This window comes from Apteryx rowi, unplaced genomic scaffold, assembly GCF_003343035.1.
Source record: "Apteryx rowi isolate R43461 unplaced genomic scaffold, aptRow1 scaffold_47, whole genome shotgun sequence".
Lineage (NCBI taxonomy): Eukaryota > Metazoa > Chordata > Aves > Apterygiformes > Apterygidae > Apteryx > Apteryx rowi.
The window spans coordinates 2,266,260-2,276,845 of NW_020450727.1; the positions used below are offsets into that span (position 1 = coordinate 2,266,260).

The 10,586-nt window shown below is 61.8% G+C and overlaps 2 protein-coding genes across 2 annotated transcripts in view; one reads left to right on the forward strand and one right to left on the reverse strand.

Moving 5' to 3' along the window:
- Positions 1–1,685: 1,685 nt before the first annotated feature.
- LOC112971998 (C-X-C chemokine receptor type 1-like) lies at positions 1,686–5,950 on the forward strand. The gene is made up of 3 exons (XM_026077977.1): positions 1,686–1,724; positions 1,824–2,003; positions 4,452–5,950. Exon 3 carries the CDS (start codon positions 4,457–4,459, stop codon positions 5,528–5,530), a length of 1,074 nt encoding a protein of 357 aa, XP_025933762.1. The 5' UTR covers positions 1,686–1,724; positions 1,824–2,003; positions 4,452–4,456; the 3' UTR covers positions 5,531–5,950.
- A 1,878-nt stretch (positions 5,951–7,828) lies between these two features.
- Positions 7,829–10,586, reverse strand: part of RUFY4 (RUN and FYVE domain containing 4) — a 7,762-nt gene continuing 5,004 nt past the window's right edge. Inside the window, exons 8-12 of the mRNA XM_026077955.1 lie at positions 10,424–10,579; positions 10,167–10,273; positions 9,279–9,425; positions 8,421–8,552; positions 7,829–8,305 (exon numbers count right to left, since the gene is read on the reverse strand). Of these exons, the coding sequence (XP_025933740.1) occupies positions 8,203–8,305; positions 8,421–8,552; positions 9,279–9,425; positions 10,167–10,273; positions 10,424–10,579 (645 nt within the window). The 3' untranslated portion in view covers positions 7,829–8,202. The remainder of the gene's footprint in view (positions 8,306–8,420; positions 8,553–9,278; positions 9,426–10,166; positions 10,274–10,423; positions 10,580–10,586) is intronic.

Genomic DNA, 10,586 nt, shown 5'->3' on the forward strand with positions numbered 1-10,586 from the left:
GGGAGCGCGGGGGGCGGGGCTGTCCGGAGGGGTGCCGGGGGGGCCCAAAAGTGTGGGGGGCCCCCAGGGCACGGGAGTGCCACAGGGGATGGGGGTGGCCCAGGGAGGCGGGTCCCCAAATGTTTGGGGGTGCCCAGGGAAGTGGGATGCCCCCAAAGTGGGGGGGAAGGGGGTGCCCTCAAAGTGTGGGGGGCCCCCAGGGCACGGGGGTGCCCCAGGGGATGGGGGTGGCCGGGGGAGGGGGTCCCCAAACGTTAGGGGGTGCCCAGGGAAGTGCGGTGCCCCCAAAGTGTGGGGGGCCCCCAAGGCACGGGGGTGACCCCAGGGGACAGGGGTGCCCCGGGGGTCTGCGGGGATACCCAGGGTTATGGGGTCCCCAAAAGTGGGTGCCCCCAGGGTTATGGGATTCTCCAAAGTTGGGGGTACCCCCAGGGGTAAGGTTGCCCCAAAAATGTGGGTGTACCCCGGGGTCCCCCAAAGTGTGGGGTGCCCCCACACAGGGAACGAGGTGCCTGGGGGGGCCTGTGGGTGCCCCAGGCGGATGTGGGTGTTTGGGGGTGCCCCAAGGGTTTGGAAGCACCAAAGGGGGTGCCGGGGGTGTGGGGTGGGGCAGGGTGTCCCACCCGGGGGGCGCCCCGCGCCCCATAGCCAGACCGCAGCTCCTGCTCGCGCCGGGGACGGGGCCGCGGCACCGGCGGTTTCTGCTGCGGGGGGCTGCGTCGCCCCACAGGGTCACCCCGAAACGCGGCCGCTGCTGGGCAGCCGCAGGGCACCTCCTTGTGGTGCCGCTCTGCAGGGCGCGCGGCCGGGACGCCGGGGCGGCGGCGGGAGGGCCGCGAGGGGGCTGCGGTGTTTGGGGTCGCGGAGGCACCCTCGCACAGGTGCAGCCCCGGAGCCGCACGGGCCCCTGCACCCACGCACGCTCGCCCGCGCTGGCGCACACGCGTGTGGTCGCGTGCACACGTGTGCACGGTCGACACCAGCTCGCGTGCACACGAGCTCAGCACCCCTCGGGCACGTGGATTCGACTGCCCACAGGGTCCGACCCACTCCTGGGAGCCAGTCAGCCCCACAGCATCCCCCGGTGGGGACACACTGGCCTGGCCAGGCCCCGCTGTGCCCCCCGAGCCCCAGGGTCGGGGACGGGGGTTTGCAGGGGGCTCAGCCCAGCACCCTGACCCCAGCCAGCTCTATCAATGGGGAAACTGAGGCACAGAGCCAGGTCCTCCTTTTGGCTCGCTGACCAGGGCAAAAGTTCCCCATGGGGCAGGCGAGGGGCCCTGTGATCTTGCAGGGAGGCTGTGGCACCCAGGAGGCCCCGAATGGAAACCTTGCCCACCCTCTGCAGTGGGCCCACGGGAGCTGGTGGCACCCCCAGTCTGGACCCAGTCCCTTGGGGTCGCTGTGCCAGCACCCACAGGGGAATCACTGCGGGTCGGACATGATTCCCTTCCAGATGCACCCACGTGCGACCGACTGCTGGGTGGCCGAGGGCACTGCGGTCCCCGGAGGGCCGCCCGCTATGGGGCAGGAGGGCGGCAGGGGGCTGCCGAACTCCCCCGGACCCAAGGGAAGGCGGTCCGGGGAGCCGGGAAAGGGTCCCTTCTGGCCACTTCCTCTTCGGGCTGGATGGTGGTTTTGCAACCTCGCTTCCTCCCTGCGTGGCATAAAGCAGCCAGCGGAGGAGAGGCACGGGGGGACCGCGGCACGGGCAGCTGGTGCAGGTGAGGGACCCCCCGGCTCTCCCAGCGGGTGTTGGGGAGCCGGAGCACAGTGGGCCTCTGCGGGCCTTGCACGTCCTCAGCGCTCTGTGCTCCCGCCAGGCTCCGCTTCGAAGCCATTTGGGGATTGTGTCCAGATTTGTCTCCACGTCAGCCCACAGCGGAGAGCGAGACCACGGAGAGGAAGGACTGGCAAAATCCCTGGGGAGCTTCCCAACAAGAGCTGGACTGGGAAGGGCAAAAGACTCCACACTTTAGGGGAAACAGCTCAGGAAGCAACTGGTGAGTCCCCAAGGATGCTTGACTAGATCCCAAGGTTTTCTTTCAGCTTGCCAGCCCTTGAGCTCCACAGCTAAGTTGCTGCCTGCCCCTGCGTTTTGGAGCGGGGCAGGCAGGAGTGGGGGCACCCACTGCGCTGGGATGGTCTCGTGGGTCTGGCTGGCCTCCGAGGGCTGGATGCACAGGGGTAGCTGGATGCGGCGGGGAAGGAGCTGGTGTTGAGGGCGAGCCCAGGGAGCTGTGCCTGGGGCTGATCTTAGCTGGCTCCCAAATGGGGGCAAATCCTTCCCTTCTCTGGGGCCGGGGAGTGCAGGTGCTGCGGGCGAAAGCACCTGCTCCCATTTCCTTTGCACTTGACGGTGAGCTGGGAGGACATTTCCCCATGCCCTGCCCTTCCTTCCCCCCACAAAGGGACCTGCTGGGCCAGCTGGTTTACGGACAGGACTTCCATGGTGGAGGGTTCGAGGAGGAAACTGGGTGCTTCTTGTTCTCCCAAGCAGCCCGGGGCTGGACCAGGAGTCTGATACCCACGGCAGGGGGTGGGGTGGGGAAAATCTGGTCCCCAGAGGAACCGCAGGGATTTTGAGAGGGAGACAAAACAGGAAGCCAAAAATACCCCAAGGGGAAGCATGTCTCTTCTACCTTAAGTGCAAGTGTCTGGCTCTGCCCAGTGCCCACGGAGGCTGAGGAGCCTGCAGTGGTCCTGCCCTCAGGACCTTCTCCTTTGGCACCAGCAATGCCCTGGGCTGTGGCCGACCAGGGAGATGGAGAGGGATCTCCATAGGACCAGAACCGGCAGAGCCCGGGGAGGGTTTGTCCCTCCATAGGCACTGGTGGGAGCCCATCTGGGCACTGGGTCCAGCTCTGGTCTCCCAGTACAGAAGAGATTGTGACAAACTGGAGCTGCTCTAGCGATAGGGTTTGGAGCACAGGACGTAAGAGGGGAGATGGAAGGAACTGGATTTGTCCAGCTGGTAGAAGAGAGGGTGTAGGGGGGACCTAATCACTGCCTTCAGCTCTCCTGTGGGGGCTATAGAGAAGACAGAGCTGGGCTCCTCACGGAGAAGCCCAGCAAAAGGGTGGAGGCACCAGCAGAAGCTGCAACGGGGAAATCCCCACAGGACAGAAGGGGAAAGTTGTTCTCAGGGAGAGTGGCTGGGTTCAAACCAGGCCAGCTCAGTGCCAGGGCTCCCAGCACCATGGGGCCTCAGCACCCTCCGAGCAGATCTGGCAACTCCAAGCACAGACAGGGAGAGGGGCTGGGAAATGGGGCAGGGGCACAAAACCAGAATGAAAAGGAAGCCTCAGTCCACAATGGGAGAAAGATAAAACCCTATAGTCTTCAGGGAGGTGCGGATGGTGTGCGTAGGCAATGTCCTAAATGCCAGGAGACACAAAAAAACAACTGTCACCTGTGATTTCCCCACCATGGCAGAGCTAAAGGGGCATGGGGATAGCTGGCAGTGCTGAGCAGAGGAACAGGAAAACCACAGATGTGCAATGTTTCCAAAGCCACCTGCAATGGGCAATGCGTCCTTCCGTCCCGGGSGTGAAACGCATCACAAGTGGACAGGACCTGGGGGGAGAAGATAGGCATGAAATCACCTTCAGACCTTCCCAATTCCACTCTGTCCCTAACACTGTGACTGCAGCACCACTGCTGTGCAGGGTGGCAGAAGGGGCAGAGTCAGCGGAGAGATGCTCAAGGGGCTGGGGATGCTGGAGGGATCCAGAGGTACTTGAAGGATGCAGAAATGCCCAAAGAGCTCAGAGGTGCTTGAAGGACCAACGTATACCAGAGGAACCCAGAGATGCTCAAGGGCCCAGGTGCCTCCTGGAGGGGACTGAACTCAAGCAGAGGTGCTGCATTGATGGGGAGCCCCCACCTCAAGATGAGACAGTCGATCAGTGGTGGGGACCTGGGAAGATACATGTGCCGACTGGGAAATCCTTCCTCTGTGGGAGGGGAGAATGAAGAGGGACAGGGAAGGTACAGGGTTGGGATGAGATTTGGCTGGTCTTTACCTGAGGACCGGCCTGTCCTTGGTGCTGTGCTGTTTCTGGTGTGGGATTGACATGCAAACATTGCCTGGCCTGGGGGGAACTGGGCTCTTCCTGGCAGCTGCATGGCCCTGGGACCACACCAATTCGGAGTTGCAGACGTGGCCTGGGAAGAGATGACAGGTCAGGTTCTGCCCTGGGAGAAAGGCTTGAAGGCAGAAGGGAACTGAGCTGCCAGAGGGGCCCTGGGAGTGTTGTACAAGGGGACACATGGGTAACAGTGTCCACGTGTAGGACTGCTCATTACCTGGCACAGCATGGACATGGGGCACAGCAGAGCGATGTAGGGGCATTGCTAGGGGATGGAGATGTGGGGGACCCAGAGATGCTGCCACTTCTGGCTCAGGCCATGCTCCCACCTTGCACTCATGATGACTTTGTGCCTCACAGGCAAAATGGAGGCGTTAACCTTCAGTGGGGATCTCTTTGATCTCCTCTTAAACTACAGCTACACCTACGACAGCACTGCTATGCCCGACACCTCTATCTCTGCCTCCCCGTGCCGGCCTGATAGCTCTGCCATCAATAAGTACCTGGTGGTGGTGATCTACTGCCTCGTCTTCCTCCTCAGTGTGGTGGGGAATGGGCTGGTGGTGTTGGTGGTGACCTCCAGTCAAACGAACCGCTCTGTCACCGATGTCTACCTGCTCAACCTGGCTGTGGCAGACCTGCTTTTCGCCCTTAGCCTGCCGCTCTGGGCTGTCTACCGGGCCCATGAGTGGATTTTCGGCACTGTGATGTGCAAGGCCATCTCTGTGCTGCAGGAGGTCAACTTCTACAGTGGTATTCTGCTACTGGCTTGCATCAGTGTGGACCGCTACCTGGCCATCGTCTATGCCACCCGGGCTGTCACTGAGAAGAGGCACTGGGTTAAGTTTGTCTGCCTGGGCATCTGGGTCTTCTCCATCCTGCTCTCTCTGCCCATCCTGCTCTTCCGTGAGGCCTTCTCCTCACCCAGCAATGGCACGGTGTGCTACGAGAGCATCAGTGGCGAGGACACGGCCAAGTGGCGGGTGGTGCTGCGGGTCCTCCCGCAGACCTTCGGCTTCGCAGTGCCCCTCCTGGTGATGCTCTTCTGCTACGGCGTCACCGTGCACACCCTCCTCCAGACCAAGAACGCCCAGAAGCAGCGGGCCATGAAGGTCATCCTGGCTGTGGTGCTAGTCTTCCTCATTTGCTGGCTACCCTACAACATCACCCTGGTGAGCGACACCCTCATGAGGACACAGGCCATTGCTGAGACGTGYGAGAGGAGGAACCGCATCGACACTGCCCTCTCCATCACGCAGGTCCTGGGCTTCGCCCACAGCTGCATCAACCCCATCATCTATGCCTTCATCGGGCAGAAGTTTCGCAACAGCTTCCTCAAGATCCTGGCACAGCGCGGGCTCATCAGCAAGGATGCTGTGGCCCGCTATGGCCGCAGCTCTGTTGCCTCCTCCTCTGCCAACACCTCCACCACCCTCTGAGCCCTGCCGCTCCCCCAGAACCTGAGCTGCCTGGCTTGCAGCAGGCCCCAGGACCCTGACTCTCTCTTCCTGCATGCCCCAGCACCCTCGCACAGACTCCAGGGACATGGCCTGGGGTGCCAGGCACAGCCCTCCAGGGCTCCCCACTCACAGATGGGCATCAAATGGGTCTGTGCTTGCTGCATGTTGGTGATGGTGAGAGCGTGGGGGGCGGGGACTGCGTGTGATTGCATGTGTGTGCAATGCTGTGTGTATGACCATAAGTTTGCATGGGTGCGATTGTGTGAGATTGTGTATTGTGTGTGATCATATGTGCATGCAATCATGGTGTGATCATGTATGTGTGCGAGTTTGTAGGTGTGATTGTGTGAAGCTATGTGTGTGTATTTGCACAGCCGTGTGTGCATGTGTGAGTGTGCATAAGTGTGTGTGTGTGTGACTATGTGTGACTGAGCAGATGTGTGTGCGTGACTATGTGCATGTGTGTATTTGTGTATATGTAATAGTTGAAATGTGTCTGTATGAGTGTGTGTGATTGTGAGTGTGCATGTGAGCAGTATTTGCATGTGAGAGCACAATCATGCTCTCACATGCAAATATGTGCACGAACACTACTGGATGTTCATAAATTTGTGTGCATGTTAGTGTGTGCAACTGTGATTGTGTGTCTGTGCATGCAAGTGTGTGCACAATTTTTTGTGAAAGTGTGTGTGACCATGAATAGGGGTGTGTGCACAGAAGAGTGCATGGTCCTATGTCTGCGACCGTGTGTGTGATTGTGTGTACATCAGTGAGTTGGGGAGGTGTGACCGTGCACAAGGCCATGAGCTGGAGTGCGTGTAGCTGTCCATCAGGCTGCCTGGGACACGCAGGGGATGGAGTGGCCATCGGGCACTGCCAGCAGGCCCCAACGACACAGTGAGGGCTGGTGGGCAGCGATGCCACGGTGATGTGTGAGGCCACTGCTGGAATGGGGACCCCAGCTGGAGTAGGGCTTGGGCAGTGAGGGGGTACGAGCCACCCCAGTCTTGTTTCCAGAGAAGAGATGCCCAATGCTGTCCTCCCTCCCCTCACTTTGGGATAGAGCCTGTGACACTGGGGACCCCGCGCCAGGGCCATGGGATGCGGATGATGTTTGTGGCTGATGGCTGTCCAGCAGTAAAGAAGCTGATGGGTTTGTCATCCGTGTTTGGCTCCTGTTTGCCCTGGGGATCTGGCCGTGTGGGATGGGGGTGGAGGGACAGGGATCAGGGCACACTGCTGGGGAACCACTTGGCCATGGTATTTCTTGGGGATGATGGGTCCTGTATTCCCTACCCCAGCAGGCTCCCTCCTTGCTGCCCTGTATGCTGTGCTGAAAAGGATGTGCTCAATGTGTCCAGGCCGGCTCGGCTCTGTGGTGTGTGCTGTAATGCTCATTTCCAAGCCAGGAAAACGCCGTTACCCAAGAGGCTGTTGCAGATGTTTTTGCATCCTGTGCGTCTCCAGCAGGTCTCACCCTCTGCGTCATGGAAACAGGCCCTGTTCTTTCCCTGGTCTGGGCTCTCCATGACCTGTTAGTCCCGCCTGGGAACAGGGCTGGGGGGCAGACTCCCGCCACCCCTTTCCCAACACCCATCTGAGCCCGAATGATGCAAATCAGGGCAAGATCCCCTTTGCAGCTGCTCCCTGCCCTTGCTGACACAGAGCCAGCCCCGTCCCCAGTAGGCCAAGACTGCCAGCACCCCTCCTGCCTGCCCCGGTGCTGCAGTGCCGGGCAATCATTGTGCAAAGGGCTGGGAACCTGCACCTTACACAACTGGGCAGGGGAGGAGGGAGCACTTCCGCTCCAGCTTGGGCAACTGGGGCTGGCACCAGAATGCAGCAGAGGGGCTGGAGAGGGAGTTGTGACCCTGCTGGGGTCCCACCTGCCACCCTCTGTGACATGTGTCAGAGTGTTTGTCCCAGCAGGCCTAAGCGCTGTTCCATGGCAGTCCCATACTGCTCCTCTGTTGTCCCCTGCCTCGGGGTCCTGGGGGTCCTTAATGCAGGAGGCATCAGTGGGTGCCTGCTGCATGCTGCGTGGTGGGTGGTGAGGGGCTGAGGACAGGGCCACGGGGGTCCCTTGGCACCCAGGCATGGAGCCCTGTGTCCTGGTGGCTGGGCAGGGGCAGTGGAGTAGCTTGGCAGGGACAGCCCGTCACCTTTGCATCTGGGAAACCTCTTGCCCAAGAGGAAGGAAGCTGGCAGGAAGCTGGGGGCGTTGGCTAAGAGCTGTCTCTCCTGCCTGTTGCTGCCTCCCTGCCAGGGCTTCATGGTGGGGCAGGGGGCAGGCAGGGGCTCAGGTGGGCCTCAGATGGGGCACCTTTTGCTGAGATGGTTTCCCCCCAAGGAGGGCTTGGACAGCCCACCTTGGTATCACCGGCATCCCACACCCTGGACAAGGATTTGAACCGACGATGACCAGCAGGTGACACAGAAGCCACAGAGTTAGCAGGAGCGGGTTGTTTTCTTCTCCGTGGACCAGCCACGTGAAAGACATGTCCGAAACCCTAAACTCTGAGTGGAAGGACCTGTGCAGCAGGCCCTGGACGCCTGGGTCCCTGGCTCACGTGAGTCCATGAGGAGGCAGTCAGGGTGGGCTGTGGCAGGAGGGGGTGTCCCAGGCACGGCACGACGGACCTGGTTCTGACTTACGTGGCCTGCTGGTGCCTTTGTTGGTAGCAAAGCAGGCAGCAACGACCCTGCTTGCCCACGTCCACGGAGCACGTGTGGCACACCTTGCCATGGCACAACCTGCCGAAAGAGGACGGGCTTGTGTGCACAAAGGCCATGACATCTCAGTGCCCCTCATCCTCCTGGATGCCCAGCCCCCTGCCCTGTGATCTCCCCCAATGCCCCTGGGCCCCACCTGCAGCTGTACCGCCGGGAGAGGAGGCGAAAATCCTTGTGACAGCGGGCACACAGCCCCAYGTCGCGGGGAGCCGTGCTGGGCATCTGCAGGTCGATGCCCTCTGTCTTCTGCCACAGTGCATCCTTCTCCCTGCAGGGAGGGGTCAGGTCAGCTCCGCCTGGGTGCAGGGGCTAGCAGAGCCAATCTGCCTCTGCCAGCACCCTCAGGAGTGGGGTTACCCTCAGGCTGGACCCCCTGGGTGCATAGGCAAGGGGTGGATGTCTCTCTTGGGCATCTCCCTTTCTGCAGCGGGTGGGGATGTGTGGGAGCTTGGCTGGATGGGCACAGGCATGCGCGCGCGCACACACACATGAACACCCACACACGTAGACACTCGTGCATGTGTGTGCATGCATGTGTGTGTGTGTGCACATGAGCCTGATGGCATGGACAGGTCACGCACAGGCAGGAGTGTGCATGTGTCTGGGGCATGTACCATTTGTTGCACTCACAAGTGTTACCTACTCCCATGCAGCAGCACCTTTTTGGCTGCCAGCTGTGCTCTCCGGTTTACACATGTGCAATAGCCCCGGTAAAAACCCATGTGCCCTTTGCTGTAACAGCCCCCAATATAGCCGCTGCCCCCACACCGCTAGCCCAGCAATGGGAGGTCTGGGTGCAAGGCCTGGCACTAAAGACCCAAGGTGGGCAACCAAGTCTCCACCCGGGTCTCTAAGGTGGTGAGTGGGATTTTCCTGGGCTCTGGTGCCCTCCTCTGGGCAAAGGGGTTTGAGAGCATTCATTTGCACATGGCACAAGCCTTCTAGCCATGGTGGCCAGGGAAAGGGTGGGCGCAGGACTGCCCAGGGCTCTCACCGCAGCAGCTCCAGCAGCCGCCCCTTCATGTCGCGGACGAGCTCCTGCTGCCGGGCCTGCTCCTCACCGCGTGTGGCCTCCCGCTCCATGGCCTCCCGCTGCGCCCGCTGCAGGGCCGATGCCCAGCGCTCCCCATCTTGCCGTGCCCTGACACAGAGGGTGGCAAGACAGCTCTGAGCCCAGCCCTGGGGTGCCGGGACAGCTGGGGCAGTGGTGGGCATCCCCCCGTCCCACAGCTGGCCATCTCTCCATCCATCCCTCCATCTGCTCATCATCCATCTCCCACTCCATCCATCTCTGCATCCCCCCCCCAATCTCACCATCCAGCAGACCATCCATCCACCTACCCAGATGTTTTCCAGCCGTTCATTCATCCTTCCCCTCACCTATCCCTCCATCCCTCCGCCAACCCATCCATCCGTCCATCCATCTACTCACTCCCAATCCATCCCTCTGTTCCTCCACCCATCCATCCATCCCTCACACATCTCACCATAAATTCATCCCTCTCTACCTCCACCAACCCATATGTCCCTCCATCCATCTACTCACCCTAAACCTAACCCTCCACCCATTCATCCATCCCTGTTCATCTGCTCACCCCACACTCATCCCTCCATCCTTCCGGCCATCCCTCAATCCCCCACACACATCTTCACCCCGAATTCATCCCTCTGTTCCTCCACCCACTCCTCTGTCCTCCCTTATACATCAGTCCCCAGACCGATCTGCTCTGTCCCTCTGCCTGTGCCCTGCCTCTGCTCCCTGTGGGGACGCAGCGGGGTACCCGGGGGCCAAATCTCCCCCTCCTGGGGCTGCTGCCACGGGGCGAGGGGGCTCTGCAGCGGGAGCAGGGGACACACCAGGGACGGGGGGCTCCTCGCCTACCTGCCCAGCTGCTCCTCCAGCCGCGCCACCACCTGCTGCTGGGCCTGGAGCTGCTGCCGGCCCTGCTGGGCCTCCTCCTGGGCCGCGGCGGCCAGGGCGGCCAGGCGCTGCGGGGAGAGGCGCCGGGCTCAGCCGGGGTCCCCGCCACAGCCCCCCACAGTAGTTTTTGGGGGCTCTCACTGGGGGGTGCTGGGGGTCTTATCCCCCACCCCGCCCCAGAGATGTGGTTTGGGTGCACCCCGGGCGGCTGCCCGTACCATCACCATGTCGGCGGCCGTGCTGGGGCCCGGCTCTGCCCCGGCCTCTGCCGGCTCCTCTCCATGGGGCTCCTGGGCCTGCTCCAGCGCCCGCCTCAGCGCCTCCTCCAGGGCAGCCACCTCCTCCCGGGCCGCTGCCATCCGCCGGGCGCCGTCCTCCGCC